The 20,795-nt window shown below is 43.4% G+C and overlaps 1 protein-coding gene and 1 long non-coding RNA gene across 8 annotated transcripts in view; one reads left to right on the top strand and one right to left on the bottom strand.

Annotated features, from left to right (window-relative positions):
• NRP2 (neuropilin 2) overlaps positions 1–20,795 on the bottom strand; it is a 131,630-nt gene that overhangs the window by 24,161 nt on the left and 86,674 nt on the right. For 3 of the 6 annotated variants that reach the window (XM_014594201.3, XM_019492014.2, XM_006258528.3), the window contains exons 13-15: positions 14,279–14,541; positions 11,374–11,470; positions 8,889–8,909 (exon numbers count right to left, since the gene is read on the bottom strand). In XM_014594201.3, the coding sequence (XP_014449687.1) occupies positions 8,889–8,909; positions 11,374–11,470; positions 14,279–14,541 (381 nt within the window). Of the gene's footprint in view, positions 1–8,867; positions 8,910–11,373; positions 11,471–14,278; positions 14,542–20,795 lie in introns of all 6 variants that reach the window. The other 3 variants (XM_014594200.3, XM_019492013.2, XM_014594199.2) reach the window with 1 other exon arrangement.
• The window catches only part of LOC109284280 (uncharacterized), a 184,417-nt gene that overhangs the window by 109,898 nt on the left and 53,724 nt on the right, over positions 1–20,795 (top strand). The window lies entirely within an intron of this gene.

The raw sequence follows: 20,795 nt of genomic DNA, 5'->3' as shown, positions 1-20,795 counted from the left end.
TCTCCAGCTTCCTTCCCCAGAAACCTGTACCAGACTGGGAGGACCATGGGAGCTATTCTCCCTTCTTCTCATCAGCTGCCCCTTGCTCACCTTCCTAGCTGCTACAGTAAGAGAGCCTGGCTCGCTTCCTGTCAAATGCCAAGGGCATGGTGAGAAACTGATCCTAATTCTATTAAGAAGTGGGGTTCCTAAAATCTCACCTGTTCTCCATCCCCACCCCACCCCCTGCCTGACAAAGACTATTCCTTAAATAGATGTATTTCACATGTGAAACACATCAGGCGGGGGATGCTGTAGGCTTGGCTGCAACTTGCACGGTTCGGATCCCAAAGTGTGGGAAATGGCTTCAACACAGAGACCGGAAAGCGGTGTGCTACAGTTGACAAGCCGCATGCAGTGCGTGGGGGGCGAGGTGGTGAGGAGCTCTAGCTAGACTGAACCAAAAGGAAGCGCAGACACCCCCAGGCCTCCCACCCCCGCAAGAATTCCACACTCCAATGTTTATTTAATGTTCTCCTACAAAACGCTGCTTTATTTCCAACTGGCTGGTGCAGCAAGGAGAAAGTTTACAAAGAGGTCGTAAAACAACGCTGAAGTAATAATCTGCTGATCTCTTAGGGGAGGGAGTAAAAGTACAAACTGTCCTGCACAGTGACAAACGATGCAAATATCTCCCCTCGATCTCCGCTTGCCACCCAGGCAGAGCAGGAATGAAAACACCGAGAGGTTTTAATCACAGCCATTTGGAAGTAACTGGCACTTCAAGGCCCAGCATCTCAGCCGATGTACACACCCCATGCACAGTACCCCTGGTGTGGGTGAAGGGAGGCTGACCGATACCACGTTCAGGATCTGGCCCCAAGAATCCGACCAAGCCTTAAATTCATGCCTGTTGCAAGAATGCTTGGCTGGAAAAGACAGTTGTTTCTCTTCCATTCCCAAAGGCTTGTTCCTTTCCTCTCTTTGACATTCAGGCTTGCCCTCCGGATGAAGAATGCAGAAGTCTGTGAAAGGAACTTGCCTTCCCCCTGGCGAATGGTCCCCAGCAGCTGTTTGAGTCAGATGAAGGACTTTTTTTCTTAAGCTCACTGAGTCTCACAGATAACCAGTCACTGTCTCCAGAAGCAAATCCAGTTAGCCATGAAGTACCAAGTTTACACAGGCCTAATCACCATCCCTGCTTTCTCAGCAACACCTCTCTTTAATCTGACAGCTAGAGGGATGCAAGGAGGAGGGGAAGGTCCTCACACACAACAGCTGCCTTTCTGAAACCCTGAAAAGCTCGATTCTGGGCAGAAAAGCTGGCAGTGTTTACACTTGATGACAATACTTGCTTATACAGCATCTTCCTTTAGCAAGATTTCCAAGCAAATTAACTTCTCTCATGACGACTAAGACCTGCACCCCTCGTATATTATGGAACTTGCCACTAAACACGCTGCAGAAACTGTGCCCAGAAGCTCAAAGTTCATTGATAACAGAACGTTTCTAGCCCTTATGATTGCAGACACATAAGCTTAAAATGTAACCTGAGTGTAAACCAATGCGGCAATTTCAGCCCAAGCCTGCAAACAATTCTGAGAGATGTGAGCTCAGCCACTGGCCTCCATGAAATTAAAGATTTGCCCAAGATGGCACCAAATTCAGCATTTTTTTTCACTGTGGAATTTAGCATTCTGCTGCAGCGAGGCAGCAGGCGTTTTCTTTTCTGTCCCCTTTCCCTGCTGGGACTTGACTGCTACTGCCTCTTGCTTTGCAGCTTTCTCCACAAAGGAACATTAATTGGAATTCGCAGATGTTGCACTGCTTCATACAGTCAGGTGGCAAAGGGGTAGGTTGGGAAGCCAGGGCTGGGAACCAGCTTGTAGGTAGGGGGATGGGAGTTTGAAGTGTAAGATGGTGAGCTAGGGAGCCTGGAGGACACAGTACAGCAACCAGGGCTTTCGGAGCCAGGGAGATGAGCTGCTGAGGAGATCTGCAAGCTCCTTCTCCCTTGCCTAGCATGCTCATGGGGAAAGAATGCCCCGAGTCAGGCTGTTTGAAGAAAACTGGGAACTGAGGCCCTTGGCCCTCTTGCTAAGAAAGAGCTAAGCTTCAGAAAGCACCACCAGTGATGTTTACATCTGTGAGGATCTCTAGCTGCATGCGGGCTTGCCTGGAGGTGGAGGAGAAGGGAAGAAAGGTATTTTGTGCCAACAGAATATGTTAACATTAAGGTAGCAGCAGCAGGATTTGGTCTCGAGGTAATGCAGAACCCCAGGGCACTATCAGACCTGCCAGACTCATCGATGCATTTCTTTGAGAAACAAACTGAGGCACAGAGGGCTTAAGTGACCTGCCAAGGGCTGTACCAGACATGGGAATAAAAGCCAGGAGCTCTGACGCCAGCAGCCTGGAAGCTAGTTTAGCTCTTATTTCTCTCGATAGAGGGGGAGCTGTGGTAGTGTAAGGCCTATGCTGACAACAAAATGCTACTCCTTCCCAGCCCTTCAGGTGCAGACGATATGATAGGGTAGAGGGGGTATGAGTGAAGCACCTTGCTGCTTTCTGGCTGTCCAGACCCCTAAGTGTGGAAATGGCACTTTGGGGGCTGCTATAGGCCTAATCCAAGTTTGAACTGAACCCACCTTGTGCTGCTTTAACTTGCTCTATGTGCTGCACCAGACCATAGCCAGCACAGAACCATAAAGCCAGCACCACTGAGATCTGGCTTCCACTCAGATCCTGGGCTGAGTGCAGTGCAGCCACTCCTTTGGAGGTTGCCCTATGTCTCCTCTTTTAATTACTACATTGCATCAGCCTAGCATAAGCTGATGGAGTAGGCGAGAGCTGGAGAGTCCATTTAGTACCTCAAGTTGGTAAGGAACCACATTTGTTGGTCTCCACATGTTAACAAAGCCAACTTCTAACATTAACAACAGCTTCCTTACACTGTTGATGGCTAAAAATAGCCATCAATCCACACTGTACTGAATACTGATGCTATTAGCTCTGTTTTTACTGGCTCTAGGTTCTATGGAAATTTTCTTTCATATACAAAAAAGTTCTCTACTTAGAGGAAAAAAAATCCATCTTAATCACTTTTCCAGTCTCCCTTGCTTTCAGCCACACACACCATATTCTCTCCTTTCATTCATTCATTCATTCATTCAAGACACAGTCTTAAAAAAAAACACCTCTTTCTGTTTTTGTCAGGCTTGTTGGCACTTTGTTTCTTGCATAACTTAGGATGCACATAATGGGATGTTTGACTCGGAGCATAGGAACTGTGAATCTTCATGTGGGTGCACTACATTTGTGTCCTAGCCACACAGAATACTCCTGACACCCTGCACCCACAAAGAGCAATTTCAGGGCTTAACACTGTACTCAAAGACTGGCAAGAACAAAAATTATCAGGGGAAATAAGAGAAAATACTTTTTCTAGAACAACTGAAATGCTGTCTGCCTCCTTTTGCCATAATCACATAAAAGATCATGTGCCTCTTCGAAATCACTGGAAATGATGTCAGCGTGGCTAAATTTTTCATAAATTACACAGATCGTTTATCCAGAAAGCCACAACATTTCACCAAGCAATTTCTGCATCAAGTCCATAGTTGCCCACTGAAATGTTTCATCTGTCCTGGAAAGATATCCAGTCTAAGGCATCAAGTGATGGAGAATCCATTGCATCCACAGAAATACTTGTTCTAATACTTAATTACCACACTAAAAATGTGCTCCTTATTTCTAGCTCCAGCTTCCAGCTATTAGATCTTGTTATGATTTTTTCAGAAAGGTAAGATGCTTCCAATTTTACATGTGGCATTGTTTAAACGCACTTGATTGGTCTTATAAAAGCTCGACATACTTAAGATGTAAGTTATTCCACCCACACAGTTTTATTTCTAAACTCTCTTCTTAAACTTCCCCTTCAAGCAAGCACAGTTTTCTGTTAAAGGGATCTTAATCTAGGGGAGCATGAACTTTGTTCCACTGAGAATTCCATCTGCAGGCTGCCAAGAGACTAAGGAATTCATGAAAGAACAAGTTGATTCCACCTGTCCTTACCCCTGAAACAGAGATGGGACTGGCACAGACTACAGGTCTAAGCATGTAGTGGTCTATCTTCCTCTGTGTGGCTGTTCTCAACATCAAGATGGACACGGCGTTCGGAGACACACAGTTTGCATAGGACCATGGTTTAATGGCACAGCCATTCAAACCAAGGCAGTGGCTTTCAAACTCCCTAAAGTCACGGAACCCTTTTATATCACTTTGTCTGCTGCAGACCCCCTACCCCAACCTAAAGACTGACGTAAAACCAGGTGACCAGGGCCAGCAATGGTGGTGCATTGCCTCTCCACCTGCTCTGCCATTGCTCCCAGTCTCTTTGCAGAACCTCTGATGACCTATCGTGGAACCCCAGGGCTCCATGGAACAGTTTGAAAACCAATGCATTAAAGCATCTTGCTATGAAACTAAGGCACAACCATGAGTTCTGCTCCAGACTCGCACTGAAGGCCACTCCAGCCAGCCCAACTGTAAATGATACCTCTCAACACATATGAGGTTTAACCACGCTATCCTGATGAACTTTTTTACTTTCAAGTTCCGCAGGCACGGTTTCATCTCTACAAACCAAAAACTACTGCTGTTGTGCCTATGGGGAAAATAGCTTCCATGGGATTTACTGTGAAGAGTTGCTTTAAACAAAGTGGTGTAAGTGAACATGGGGTGAGGGAAAGGGAGAAATGAAATGCTAGTATTTTCCTCACCTTGGGACATAACAATCAGTTAGAAGACCTGCCACAACTCCCAGCTGCAGTCCACCATCATCCTGAGAATGAGGTTCCTGCCAAATCCTGCGCCTGTGACATGTTGCAGATTCCTGGCTTCAACTCACTCTCCCAGTGTTAGCAACCCTAGCAGTTCATACATGATAAGTTCCATTACTCCCCTCTCCTCCTGTCCCCCCACCTCCCCCCAGAATAAATAAATCATGATACTGGCTTTAAAAGAATGAGAGTTAATAAAAAATAAAAATCAAGCAAACAAACCCCCCCAAACAAATGCAGATTTGGGGTGTATCAATAGAAGCTTTCAGTACAAGGCACAGAAGAGGACAGTGCCTCTTTACTTGGCACTGGTTAGGCCTCATCTGGAGTACTGTGTGTTTCTGCCTTGTCTCATCCATCTTTCCCTTTTCCATTTTTCTGGTTTCTGATGTCCCCATCTCCGCAAGTTCTTTTCCTCTCTTCCATTGCTTTCCTTGTTGCTTCTCTTTTCCCCAGCCTTTCTTCTTTTGCTACATGCTTAGTCACTCTGTCTCTTCTCTCATCTCTCTCTTTGGTCCTCCAATGTATTATCTTCTCTTCACCCTCATTTTTCTTTCCCCATAAATATTATCTCCTCCTCATCTTCCTGCAACCCCAGTTTCTCACATCCCAGTTCCATCTCTTTCCTTTGTTACTGCCTTGTTGTTTTTTCCATCAAATTTCCCCTGACATCTCCCTCTTCTCTCTGTCTCTGCTTTCCTTGGCTCCCCTCAGTCCCTCTTTGCCCTTAATCCATAACCACTTCTTCATGCTTTCTTTCCTGCTCCACTTGGAGGTCTGATTTCTTTATCTCCTTTTGGTAGCCCCAGCTCATCTCTTTCCTACCATAGACCTATTGGAGTTTTGCCACTGACTGGAGTGGGGTGAGGGTTTCACCCATTATTTGTAGAGCAGGACTCAATTTCTGTTTGTAATCCCTGCCAAGATCCTTTACAAGGAACACAGAGGACAACCTATGCCACTCTAGCAAAAGTACTGATGATCTCCTTATGAAAAAAATAAGTACTTTATACAACATCATCACTATTTATTATATACTGTTAGGAGTAACACCGCAGCTGGGAACTCCGGTCACAGACCTTGATTTCACTGTGGTACGTGATGTATACAGAGGCAACTGCTAATCTTCTAAATCGTGGTGTACGCATAAGAAATCTAGTCAGATGCCTGATGAATTCATTTTGTGGCTGACAAGTCCAACTCAAGAGCAACAAAACTTGTTACAAATTTCACAGATCTATGTCCCATCTGAGTTGGAGTCCAAGTTTACAGCACCCTGCTTTCTTCTTTGTTGTTTTGCTTCCATCCTCTTGATCAAAGCAGCTTCATGTTGTGCTGTACCCAGTGTCAGATGTTCCCTCTAGACCGGACGGGATTCTGTACACTCCTCCCAGCTTTCTACATTGATGCTGAAGGACTTCACATCATTTTTGCTCATGCCATGGCAACCCCACTTTCTACAACCATCTCAAATCTTGCTGTATAAAATATTTTTGGGGATACAGTCTCTCATTCTCCTGACATGGCAACCAGCTCTTGTTGATAGTGGTTTCTAGGTTTGTCAGTTCTGTGTGCTTCAGCACCCCTGTGTTTGGTATTTTGTCTTCTCACTTTATTTTCAGGAGCTTATGCAGGCATCTCATGTGGAGGCTGTTCAGTCTCTTGATGTGCCTAGCATATGTGGCCCACATTTCTCAACCATAAAGCAGGGATGACAACATACAAGTCTCAAAGATTCACATATTCACCTTAGTTGATAGTTTGCTGTTATTCCATGCATGGTCCTGTAATAGCCCATAATTCTTAGCTTTTTTTCCAATTCTATTACTTAGCTCAGTCCGAAGGTCAAGTTTCCTGCTGATCATAGAACCCAAGTAGCAAAAGCTGTTGAGATATACAACACCAAGAGATTTACCCTCCAAAGGGATGTCAGGTATTGGTTCGTCCATCCCTTGGTACATGATCACAGTCTTCTTCAGACTAACTGTCAACCCAAAGCTCTCGCATGACTCAGAAAATCTGTGATGTACAAGCACAGAAAAAAGATGGTGCCTGCCCCAGGGAGTTTGATTGAAGAATAAGACACGAGACAATAAATAGGCGGATGCAGACAGAGAAGGAAGGACAAGGAAACAATTAAAGAGTATTAGCCAGTACTGTAAACTGTGCTCTCAGTATGACAGCTGTTCTGTAAGTATCAGAACAAAGGAGAGTTTTAGAGAAGAAGTTAAAGGAGGACAACAGGATTGCTTTGTACATGTTTACAGGGAATTCCTCCCAAACCTATGGGAGAAAGCACAGGGGTAATGTTTGTACATCAAACGAGCAAGCAAAGGAGGCTAGCATCACGGGCTGATCAGAAGCAGGAATCACCCTCTCGCTTCTGAATGAGCACTGATGGGCAGATGGGGGTAGGCTGTAAAGGACTCTAGAAGTGAAGACCACCATTATATTTGATAGGCTGGGAATGCAGAGCCAGTGGAGCAATGCATATAGAAGGGTGACATGGTCAAAATGACAGGCTAAGAAAGTGAACTTCATAGCAGTAGTCTGGATGATTACCAGCAGGGTAAGATCATATTTGTCAAGGTCAAAGCAAAGGATTCTGCAGCAATCAGAAAACAAGATGATAGTAATCAAGAAACAAGATGATAAGAGCCTGAAGAAAAATTTTAGCTCTTTGGATGGGGAGGAGAAGTCATAAATTAGATTATACAGAAAGGATTTGGAAGACTTAGATGAAGACTGAACGTGAGGACCAAGAGGAAGGTCCCAGACAAAGATGGGTCATTTCCCTATTCCAGTGACAGGCATGAGGGTAATGTCCTTCATGATACGAAACACAGACTGTGAGCAGAGCTTTGGTGAGGGAAGATTATAGAGGAATCATTTAAATCATCTGAGGTTACAAGGCTATAAACTATCAGTGTAGAATATGACAGAGGCTTTTCACCAATGCTGTTAGTCTCCATAGAAGGATATGAAGAAGCAACTCAAAATTCATAGAATGCTGCCATTCACAGTATCACTGTACCTACAAAGTTAATGTTAATGTTGAGTGCACCATTTTTAATGCTAACAACTTAAAGCCAGTTCTGGAGTGAAACCCAACAACTTTTAACAGTGCACCAGCAACACAATGCAAAAGGTTAGGAGAGGAAATGAAAGGGGTATTTTCCAACAGACTTTTTGCAGCTACAGACCCCTGCTTTGAAGTTTACAAACTACAGATACGTTACTGGACAGATATACAACAGAAGCAATGGAAAATACATCTCTCTCCAAAGGAAGGTGGCTCGCTCTTTCTCATTATAAAAAACTGGCACCCTTCCCAGCCCCCTCACCCCCATGAATCAAAAAACAGTTAATAAGTAAGGAAATCATTCTGAATCCTTCTATTTCTGTTCTGCCTCTGTAAACATGAGAAAAAGTTTTACCAGAGAAATGCCATTTTCTATTCTTCAGATGAGCATTAAGCTATTAAGTGCACCATTTCACCTTGTTTCCCTTCTATTGAATATCAACTTCAAAACTCTTTGTGTCGGTTCTCCCAATTCTGCTTCCTAATTTCCTTCTCTTTGCAAGGAGGCCCTCCACTGCAACCCTACTAATAGCCCAAGCACAACTGCTGCATGGGCACCTGTAAGCTGGAAAGAAACCATCTTCACGCCAAAATAAGTCGTTACACTTCATTTTACTTCTAACTTGCTACTTAGCTTGTGGTTAAACTGTTAATGGTTTTCCTTTGCACTTCAGTCCTACTTTTTAGTCTGTGTTGCTCCTAACAAAGCAGAGCATTTCATATGGCTTTTACTTTTCTCAATAACAGGTTTCCTAATTTTAATTAAACAAAAGGCAGCAAAATCCCTGCCCCTCAAGATGAATACACAGGGTAGTGCCCTCTACTGTTGGGAAACCATATCACATCTGCCATTTCTCTAAAAAGAATACATGTTATTCTTATACACGCGCACTAATTTAAAAAATGCAAATAAAAAATTAAACCATGCCAGCAGAAAAAAATTACTAAAGTAAATGCAGTTTTACCTGGAATGTAGTAGTTCTCACCTGGGAAAGCTGTGATGGGTTCTGCAAGGGAAAAAATATTTTGGTTTTAAAGGAGAGAATGTCTGAAACCAATAAAAGAGTGTATCTGATGACTTTCTAGTACAAGAGTTTTTGATCTGGGGTCTGCAGAATATGTCTAAGGGATTTGTGAAAGATGACTATGATCAGTCAAAAGTATGTGAATACCCACACTTACAATTCAAAGGTGTGCGCACCTCCATTCACCTTTTTTTAGGGGTCCGCAAATGAAAAAAGGTTGAAAACCACTGCTCTAGTAGCTTTTCGTTGATACATCCTTAAGTCAGATATGGGCATCTATAAGCCCTGAGACTACATGGGGAGCCTTAACTTAGTGGAAGCAGCAGAGGGTATTTCACAATCTTGCAAGGAGCAGGAGAGTCCCATCTTTCAGTCAAAGGCTGGCCTGGGCTGAAAAATCTGCATTTAGATTCAGATTTCAGGGCAAAGTATGTCCCAAGCTCAGCATGTTTGGACTGAGAAGCTTAGTGTTACTCATTGCACGATGAAAAATTGAAATTTAAATTGGCATTTGGATTCTGAAAGACCCCAAAAAAATCAGAGATATTCAAATCTTGAGCGTCAGTTGTAGCTTATCTCTAATTTCAATATTTTCATGGGGTGCTAACCATGCATTAGTCTGCCTCTCAGCTCCAATAAACAAAGGAGACTGATTTTTGAAGATACTTTGAAGAAGTAATCTGTTACAAATTACTGGATCTGAAAAGCAATAATCAGTGCTTATTACTGATTACTTTCTCACAGAAGTAATAGACTTCTGCTTATTTTTAGATTACTTCTGCATTACGGCTGTGAGTCACACAACCAGACTGGTTGTACAGAGTGCTATGAAATCATCACTCAAGTTCAGAACATGGATGACAAATTTGTCCAAAGAAAAATTACTGTGAGTTATCAGAGTTCTTTTCAGGCCGAAAAGGAATCAGATTATTTCCCACGACTACATTTTAAAACCAGCATCTTACTGCCTTACCTAGTTATTTTTCTGGTCCTGACAAAGAGAGAATGGTGATGTACACATTTTGTTTCATGTTGTGGTGGTGGCATCAAAAATGACCCTATATTTGAAACTGTGTGGAAGTTTTCAGATAAAGTCACCTTTAAATCCCTCTGCCAAGCATCATCACAACCAAGATATCAATACTTATTCCAAAGTACAGATTTAACTTCATGGGAGGATAGAAGTAAATCTGTGCAACAGTTTGGAGCAATTTTAGGGCTATTTTATGGAGCTTTCAAATATACAAACTTTTCTTTACCATTCATACTTCATTATACATAGGAGGGAAAAAATACCATGCACAGTCTGGTCCGAGTACCTTTAGAAGTTATAAAGGAAACATTATTAGTATATTAAGTATATTAGTATACTAGTATACTTCATCTTTCATATTTCTTTTTCATGCCATGGAAGTTATGAGATTAAAACATGTTTGGCAAGTGCTAATGCACAGAATTTTATATAGGAAGCACTTTTGGCCTACAGAAGAGAGCAAATAGCTGGTAGAGTACAAAGCCTCAAAGAAATTGGGGCCCACTCTCTTGGAACTCAGAACCGGGCCAGGGCAGGCATTTGCCCTTTGTTCCGGGGCTGTTTTATTCTATACAGATTTATATACTCCCCTGTCACCTGCAGCATCTGAGTACCTTCTGGTAGTGCATTAAGTGACATGACTAACATCTGTCATATGTGGTTCATTTCTCTCTCACCCCAGAGATACACCTTCTTAAAAAGAGAAAGGGAGGTCCTGTCCCACTGAATTAAAGGACACGCATGGCTGTAGGACTCCCTTCCAGTGCCATTTAGGTGAAGATAAATAAGGAGAGTAACCTTGCTGAAGTGGGCCTTTCCAAGTGCCCAACTCAAGCCACAGCCAGCTCCAGCAGAAAGACTATTAATGACTACAGTATGGGTTGAATGTGGCCTCTCAGGAGCATGAATATCTTTAGAGTTCAGAACTTCTAGCAACAGATTCCACAGCCTCTGTTCCAGGGCATAACCACCTGTTTAGTTAGAAAGTGTGTCTTACTATCCAACCTAAACCTCCCTTGTTGCACTCTAAGCCCATTACTTCTTGTCCACTCTTCAGTGGACACAGAATAATGTATTGCCATTCTCTTTATAACTACTCTTTCTGTCTTTGCAGACTATTTTAAATTTTCAGTTTTCCTTAATTTCCTTCAGAAGCATGAAAAATGCTGCTAAAACTCAGAAACTCAGTATAGCTCAGGTCGTCCCTTGGCAGAATTTCAGATACCAAGATTCTCATGAACTGGCCTTCTGCAGGCAACTGCATGTCCTTGTTTAGCTTTGTGCAGAAGAGAGGATATGGGATTCATTGGGTGAGGATTACTATGCCTTTTACTAGGTAGGTCAGGCCCAATGGTCACAAAGGTCCACTCTGGCATTACCATCACTAAGTATGAGAGACTGATGTTTACATACCCATGCAGTTCTCCAAGGAGACATCAGTGGCTATCCGGATGTCATCAATGGCAATCTCCCCTGAATATCCTTTGTGTATAACACCCTCAAACACGATCTATGAATAATCGGAACAGTTGTGTCAATGTTAAGTTGCCAAACAGCATAAACAGCCCTTGGTCCCATCCAAGAAAAGATATGAAATGTGCTCCCCACTTTTAGTTCTTACTGGAAGAGCTGAATACTGGTCTCCTTATCAATCCTTATTCAAGTGCACAGCAGTACACAAGCAGTCGTACAAATTCTTGGGAGTGTGTTGGGGATAACTTTTTGATACAGATGGTAGACAGGCCAACTAGGGGGGATCTGTTGTTCATAAACAGAGAGGAATTTGCAGATGACACCAAGTTGGATGGAGCTGTGACACTGGAGGCCAGGGCTAGGATCCAGAATGACCTGGATTGACTGAAAAAAAAGGTCTGCAATCAATCAGATGAGATTCAACAAGGACAAGTGCAAAGCCTGCACTGGGGATGGAATAATTTCAGGAACAAATAAAGACTGGAAAATGGCAAGGCTGCAGGACTGTAGAGAAGGACCTGGGGGTTACAGTATATTAATTTGAGCCAACAGCGTGCCATTGCTGCAAAAAGCCGACAACATACTGGGCTGTTTTAATAGGAGTGTCACTTGCAAATCAAGGGAAGTGATTCTTCTGCTCTATGTAGCACTGGTGAGGCCTCACTTGAAATACCGTGTCCAGTTTTGGGCCCCAGACTTCAAACAGGATGTGGACAGTTTGGAAAGAGCCAAGCGCAGAGGAACAGAAATGATTAGGGGCCTGGGAAGCAAGACTTATGAAGAAAGACAGAAAGGGCAATGGCTATTTAGTTTGGAGAAGAGCAGACTGAGGGAGAATTTGAGAATAGTCTTCAAATACCTGAAGGGCGATTTCAGAGAGGATGGACAAGGGATTTTTTCTATGGCCATAGGGGACAGGACTAGGAGCAATGGCTTCAAATTGAAGCAGAGGAAATTTAGGTTTGAGATTAATTAGGAGGAACTTTGGGACTATGAGGGTGGTCAAACATTGGAAACGGCTGCATACAGAAACTGTAGAACCTCCATCACTGGCAATTTTCAAGAGCAGGTTGGATTCACAATTGGCTGGGATGGTTTACTCTCTAAACTTTAGATGCTGCCTTGAACAAGGGACTGGATTAGATGACCCTGTGATTCCCCTTCCACTCCTACTCTCCTATAATCCTAAGGCAAAATTCCCCTCAGCTATGAAAGGTCTATCTAATGAGGGACTCGATAAACCTCATGAAGCAGTTTATCATCTAGTCCAGTGCTACATTCTCAACTGTTGTTTTTTTACAATAAAATCCCTGTTTTACTGAAGAAAAACAGACAATTAATATGGATTCCTACTATGTAGAGTGGGCCAGTTCATCAGCTTGGGTAAACTGGCACAGTCCTTCCTTTTAAAGCCAATGGAGAGATACTGATTTATACCAGCTGAGGATATGCCCCATTATGTTAACACAGGCACCAGAATTAGTCCATGAAAATGAAGTTAGACCCTGCAGTAAGTTTGAATCGCTGGTTCCACTGATCTCATGCAATAGGTATTAAAATGCTGCAAGAGATAAGCACATGTAAGCCTGTTTCATCACTTAGCAAAATAAAAAATACACTATTCAGCTATGAAAAATGCCAAGTGAAAATATTCCACTCTTTCAGTAATATGTCTGTGAGTTTATTAAGGCCTGTGTATCACTTATAAATGAACAAAGCAATGTATAAAATACCTGATCTGTAAGTCATATATAATGGCATTTGGCTAAAAAGCCAAACATACACCTGTAATATAGACCCAGCAGTATTGGGGTAAAGACTTTTGCTTTATTTCCGTTGGCCATCACTTCCTTTCAATTGCTAAGTTAAAGCTCCATTCTACAGTCTTTGCAAGCACAAAGCTCCCACAGAAGTCAACAGAAATTTTGCAACTATAAAGGCTTGGGTATCAAACCATTAGCTTGTAAATTCTATGGGGCAAGGACCTTGTTTTCTTTCATTTTGGACAGTGACAATGCTCATAAATAAGTAATAATAGGCAGCACATATTGTCTGGCAAGCAGGCTGAGCGCTGGCTTGCCTTATTAGCCAGATGTAGCAGTTTTTTGGCTAGGGAGGAATTTAATACACCGGGAGAGCCCAGTCCTGCCAACTCTCCACGCACAAACCTCTCTTTATCTTCTCAGTGGGGTGCTGGGAGCTTTGGAGAGGTTTCTAAGTGCACTGATCTCACTAGACTGGGTATATGGGTCTTCTCTGTGGGACTAATTCTGCTTCCACTGTGACAAAATGGCAGTGGGATTATTCACAGTGTCTACCTGAATTCAGCTTTCTGTTCTTGTCTCAGCAGTCTGACCACTAGATTGACAAAAAGACCAGATTTCTCCCCTCCTCCTCACATGCACAACTTGGAGCCAAGGTCAAGAAAGTGTTGTTTGGTTTCTTTCCCTGCATTCTTTCTTTAAAACTGGACTCCCTCCCTCCCACCTTCCCACCTCCCTGATTGCAGGATTTGTTTGTGTTTGTTCCTTAGGGTTTTGTGTCTCTTGTCAGATTACCTGATAATCATCTAAACGAAAATGGAGGAAAAATATTTGTAAAGGGAAGAGTTAAGGAATATAAAAGGTAACAGTATGAACAAAGACCTAAGTCTGTGTATAAAGATAGGCACGTTCTGAATAACAAACAGTGTCATTTAGTTACTATAGTAACGTGAGAAACACAATGAAAACAGCCTCACTCAGCCATGCTCCCTAATGATGAATGGGCACAGTGCTTTGAAATATTGAAATAAGTATCAGTAATCCACGCAAAGCTCAGAACAAACCTCCCTTTATCATCTTACCTGATACACCATGTCATAGCTTGGCAGAATGATCCGTCCTTCTCTCCATTCTTCCCCATGGTCTTCTGTGATGACCCACAATGGTTTATTCTCCTGGCTTGCTTCCCGCCACACCTGCAGCATTACCCCATTCCCACCCGATGCTTGATACTGGAACACCATGCACATGGCACTCCTGGGCAAGTAGACTGGGGGGCTGATGAGCCGGGCATGTCGGCCTTCTCGCCTCCCGCTGCTCTGTAGCCACAAGTAATCCTTACCATCTGGTCAAGGAAAAAAGAAGGAAACACTCATCAGATTTCCTACTAGCTATTGCCATGAGTCTTCTGCACACATACCCAGCCCTCAGCTAGACAACAAGCTTAGACTGACACAGCTAACTACCTCTCTTTACAGCAAGTGCAGAAATGGCATTTCACTAAGCTCATCTAGCGCATAACTGGAGTGCTTGAGGGAGCAGGGAACTTGGCATTTATACTATAAGAGCACTTTATGTTTCTACCAGTTTAGCTGGATTGCTTTTCAAACCTGAATAGTTAAGTTCTGGCTCTCTGAGTGGCATTCTGTTCATTTCTAGGCACCTAGATGGGCAAATTGCATCATCTATATGGTTGTCTAAGACCTCAAAGTGCCACTTATGCACAGGTTGGCATTCTGTTTCTGCAGACATAGTCCTGAATGCATGGACAATGCCCATGCACTGGCCACATGTGGATTATGCTCACACACTGGCCACCTTTGCTAAATGGTATTTTGGAGACTTTGATGACCATCTAGACATCCAAATCTGAACATTTAGATGATCTGGAAAGAAGAGAATGTCACCCTTACTTCTATATTTGGATGTTCAAATGGAAAAAAAACCCCTGTAAAATGGGTATGAAAGTAACCCATGTTGATTTGCATACCCAGAAACATAGCTGGGTTCCCTAGTTAGGTACCCAGGTTTGAAAATGAAACCTAGTTTTATCTTTGTTTGGTGCTTCCTCTAGCAGTTCTTCTACAAGGCAGAAGCTGACACTAATTTATGGGGGCTGCTGTTCCTTGGCACCTGTATTGTGAACGCCCTTTTTGAATATTGCTTGGAGATTTAAAACATATACACCGAGTCTATTGTGATCTGTTGTACAGAGACAATGAACTTCATACTTCACTCCAAACACAACCCCAGGCTGGGATTTCCTTTCTAAATATTTGGAATGTGAGTATTCAACTTAATTTTGACTGGTGCCTAACAAAAAACAATGGGCAAAAAGAATGAATCTGCCAGTTAGGTCCATGTATCCAGCACAGACAAGCTCAGAACACGGCTTCACAGGGTTCACAACATGTTTTCTTGGAAAAATACCATGAGTAGTTTTTAGTTCTAAAAATAAAGCAAGACACCACTGAGTGTTCATTCATCCCTGTTTCACAGAAGGATATGAACAGGACAGAAGCTGCCAGAAGGATGAAGGGAACGGTAGGAAAGGAAAGGGAGGGAAAACTTTGTTCATAGTGCTGGGATAGTTGCGATGTGTGGAATGAAAGCCACTAATAACAGAAAGAGTCTAGAGAGCAGAATCCCGTGAAAAGATTCTGCCTTTGTGAAGAGACTGAGATAAACTCATCCCTGCCGAGAATGTGCATCCCAAGCAAACCGGATAATTCAAGAGATATTTACAGGGAGTGAAAAAGCCTGTGCTGTATCAAGCACAACCTCAGTACTTCTGTGGAGACTAGTGTCTGAAAGAGAAATACATAAAGAGGGATATTACATAGCCTGAGATGGAGCAGTAAGGAAGACAGACGTCTTTTTCACCAGCAGCTATGGTGTGGTAAGATACTGATAATGGAATTGGAAAGCATAAGCCAAAGATTGACATAATTAGGACAAGTTAAAGTGCAGTTATAGTCAGAAAAATTGACTCTGTAATAATGACATTGTGGGGGGTTCATATTTATTCTACCTGCAATTTGCTCAGCTTACAAGTCTGAAGCTGATTTTTTTTAACTACCAAAGCTACAAACTCCTCCTAGGATCTGGATAGTAAGCTCTTTTCTTTCTGTCTCTTTTCATCACTGGTGGTAAATACTCTGCAATCAGAACCTAGCTGACAATTTTGTTGATAATATACGAGGTAAAATGAAGCCCTGCTTTCGATTTTTTCCATAGTGTAGCTGGATTGGCAAACAGAAGTGCAAACAGGAGAATGAACAGGTTTTCGTATTTTAAATAAATGAAGATGATGCAGATAGAAACATTGGGCATTTATACACATACATCTTCATGCCAGGACATGCCAGAGATCCGGTGCATCAGAACAGACTCGATTAATCGAGTCCGCTCCACACACAAGCTGACGTGGTGAAAATAGCGTGCAGAAAATGGCGGCGGTGCACTTGTGAACTAAAACACCTCCAATATGTTTTGGTTCAAAAGCACACTGCTGCCATTTTCTCAGTGCTGACGTGCATTTCACCACTTATACAACTGCATGTGCTGCAGCGCCAGACACTTTTAAAAGCACCTGGTGCTGTGGCACAAGCATGTGTACAAATGCCCATTAGGAGCAGGAGCACTGGGTAAAGAGGTATGTTTCTTTCTTAAGAAAATCTCTTTCCAAAATGCAACTGCACATTTAGCCTAGGGATGCACTGCTGATACTTGATATCTTGGCTGATACTGATAGCCAATTATTAACCAGCCCTATCGGCCGACACCAATCCGATAACTGATTTACAGGAATGCAGCCGGGCAGCGTGGAGAGCAGCTCCCTGCAGGTAAATCTGTAGAGGGGAAGGGGTGTGGGGGTGGGAGGGCAGATCGAGGTCTCCACAATGAGGGAGGGAGTGGGGCGGGGGCAGGGACTGGGGGCATTGCCTAGCCAGGGTGGTGAATGGGACCTGGGGTCAGGGCAGGGAGCAGGACATTGCTGCAGGCAGCTCATCCAGGGGATCAGCATCCTAGCACTTAAAAACGGTGATGGCATCACTTGAACTAAAGCTCATTAAATGAGCTTTAGTTCAAGTGCTGCCATCACCGTTTTTAAGCGCAGGGATACTTTTAACTGGAGCAGAGCCAAGAAAGGTGAGGGCAGATGTAGGCTGCCTGCTGTGGGCTGTGGGTTTTATGCTCTGCTGCCTTTGCCCCAGGGGCCCCATACCAGCCGTGCATCCCCTGTCTGCCCAGCAGCAGGAGGCACAACTGGCCACCACCACTGCTGCCAGGCAGACAGGTGATGTGCGACCAGTGTGGGGCTCCCAAGGGAGAGGCAGCAGAGTAGAAAGCCCAGAGCCTGCAACAAGCAATGTACATCCATCCCATGCACAGATCGGGGGGTGGGGGGGTACATGCCCCACCATGCCTCCCCCGAGGCAGGGAGCCCCTCTCCACCCCACCCCCCATGCCCTCTGGACAAGCTGCCTGTGGCTCTGTCCTGCTTTCTGCCCTGGGTCCCATTCACTGTCCTGGCAGTGCCCCCAGCCCCTGTCCCACTTCCTCCCTCACCGTGGGGACCTCCATCTCTACCTCCCCCGACACCTCCCCCTTCATAGAATTACCTGCAGGCGCTGCTCTCCATGCTGCCTAGCTGCATTCCTGCATGCAGCTGTGTGCATGCACGTGGCATCCCGATCAGAAGGCGTACTGTATTTATCGGTGACATTATCAGCTATACCAACCAAAAAAAAAGCCAATCCGATATGCAACCAAAATATGAGTGCACCTCTAGTCTGGACAATTCCTGAAGAGGAGGAACAGGCACTGGTACCAGCTGTACTTGATCACTCAAATGAAGTCCACAGTTGTGACTGAACTGGGAAAGGCCAGTGCAGTACTACGAATAGTTTCAGTGATAAACTATTGTTACATACACTGGCATGGCACATGGCTGTGTTAATCTAGGTGACTCAATCTTTATTTAAGTGGTTACATTAAAATAAATGCCATAGAAGGGCTGCAAGGTCCACTATATTGTACTACAACAGTAGTACAGATTGTAAAAGCCCTGGAATTCTGAAATGTATTGAATTTAAAGGGACAGTTACTGATATGATGGCACACCATACTGATATGATTGCACACCATAAGTCAGGTCTCTTGTTGTCCTATAGAAGGATGAACATGGCTATTCCTGGTTATTGGAACGCCATATGTTTTTAGTACCCCATGTGATAGCCTCCATCTCTGTTTCTTCAGTACCATAGGGATGAGTATTGCTGACTTAACATTATCCCCAGAGATCTGTAGTTTTCTCTCCCTGTTCCAGTTCCGCTGTCGCAGCACCCTTGACCTTAATGGGTAGGATTCTGATGAAAAATCTGCATTGACTTTACTCTGTCTCACTGAAGTTTTACCACTAACATCAGTAGGAAAAGAGTTAGGTCAACCCTAAGCACTTTGAAAATCACATCAAATAAGTCCCCAAGTTACACCTGGAAGTTTACAAAGCTCAGATTCCAAAAGAGCAGAAGGCAGAAAGTTGCTGCCTCACTTAAGTTAAAATCAAATTTGTGTGTGCAAAATAATAAACTCTTGAGTACTCCTCAGGCACATGATCAAAAGATAATGGAGACACGTCAGGTTCTTGTAAAATTCCACTGGCTTCCCTGGAGTTATACACCAGGGATGAACAGGGGCCTATTAGCTCATGTAACAGTAGAGTAATATTTTATGGCCCCTAGTGAAAAAAGACTTAGGCTTTTGCCCACATCAGTGCAAACAAGCATCAGTATCCAAAAGATCAAAGAGTGTTTGCCCACTCCTGCTTGAATGAATCACTTGAAAAGGTGCCATGCCATTTTCTAATAGAGGAGAGTTCTCATGATTCAGCTCAGAATGGCAGTAGTGGAGGAGGAGATGAGGGAGATAAACAAGCAGAGGAAGAAAAAAGAACAAGCTGTATCTCATGCATAAGCAGTGATAATGTATACTAAGTCACCAAGGTCTTCTGAATTAAAATCCTCTCTCTGTTATTCACTACCAGTTTCTTCAAAAGAAGAAGAAAAAACAAACAAACTCAAAAGCAAAAAACAAACAGCAAGAGTACAATTATTTTGAAGCTAAAACTGCTTCTCAGGTAAGTTATCCAGTCAAGAATACAAACACCAGTCAGGTTTCTAAAGTTTTAGCACTCTGCCAAAATAATATATATTTCATTGTATCTTCATCCTCTGTGCGTTGCTTGTCATCTCTTCTTAGGCTTTGATATTGTCAAGAGAACCTCCAGGGAGACCTACTGAAGTCAACATGGCTCTTTGCAAAAGTGGGATTGTCTGAACAAATCTGACTGCAGAAATGGTACCTTGGATTGTAAGCTTGTCTGTGCAGGGATGTATTCCTATGTGTTTGCCCAGTGTCTAGGGCAAGACCTCAATGCTAACTGCGGTCTCTGAGCATTACTGTGTAGTAAACTCAGATTCCTACAGCAAAAGCCAGTGGTCAGTTATTATTAAAGTGGTTTGGCTGAGTGAGGGGTTGGGCACTCCAGCTTCCACTAATGGCTTTGAAGAGGGTCAAAGACTCTGAACTGGTAGCTGAATAAACACAGGGCACATGCACCTTGTTTTGGGCACCTGCATACACACTGACACATGCTGATCTGGCTGGGCATCACTCCATCACTGTACAGGGAAGACTCCAGCTGTAGTCAAAGCACCACTTCAGTAGAATTATGTTTGCTTACACCAGAGCTGAATTTGTTCCCATTTCCATCAGTCTGGGGAATCAAAGAAACTTCTGAACTACTGCCAAAAACAGTCCAATAACCCTTCAACACAAAGTCTTTTAGAGTTGTTGTAGCCTGCTGAAACACTACGCTCCCTGTGTTTATAAGGGCTTCCTGCTTGCCTCTTGATATTTTTGGTCAATATCAAGTACAATCAGCAGGTGGTCTCATTCTTTGGGTAATTAAACCAAGTGCCCACCTGCAATTAGCAATGGGGTTTTGGTGGGAAATATTTCTGTGCTTCATAACAGTGCTTAGAGATACTGGTTGAGCAAAGGCAGACATTACTCGCTGTGTCATGCAAATGTAAACTTGGTGGGTCACTGATGCCCAGCAGGATACTGCCGAAAAACCTTGTGAATTTGCTGAGACTGACAAAACAGGGCCACTGCAGGGCTAACTGTTGAAACAGCATGTCTGGCCCTAGTCATTCCAATAGTTTATATTTTTGATACGGTTAATGGAAGCTTGCAGTGCAGAGAAAACACCTGAAAGCTACCACTTCTGTTGCTAAAACGCTTAAGGAAAGACTACATAGATGAGTTGATTGATTATTTCAGGGTCGGAAATGCATTTTAGGTACTTTCCTGGGTCTTTGTTTCAAAGCATCTGTTCTTGCTAATGACACAGTGGATAACTCTTCCACAGAACTGGCATCAAAGGTTCAAAAGGCCAGCTCAGAGGAGTGCAAGACAAACCTGTTCAGACATTTTAGCCTACTGCTGTTTCTGCAACTGGTGCGTCTGCCACTTCACATAGAGATTTATGAGTACATCTGGATTTTGTAGAGCAAGAGCAGTGTGAACATG

Source organism: Alligator mississippiensis, chromosome 4, assembly GCF_030867095.1.
Source record: "Alligator mississippiensis isolate rAllMis1 chromosome 4, rAllMis1, whole genome shotgun sequence".
Taxonomy (NCBI): Eukaryota; Metazoa; Chordata; order Crocodylia; family Alligatoridae; genus Alligator; species Alligator mississippiensis.
The sequence above is the reverse complement of the archived record's forward strand: the minus strand, read 5'-3'. Positions and strand labels throughout refer to the sequence as shown.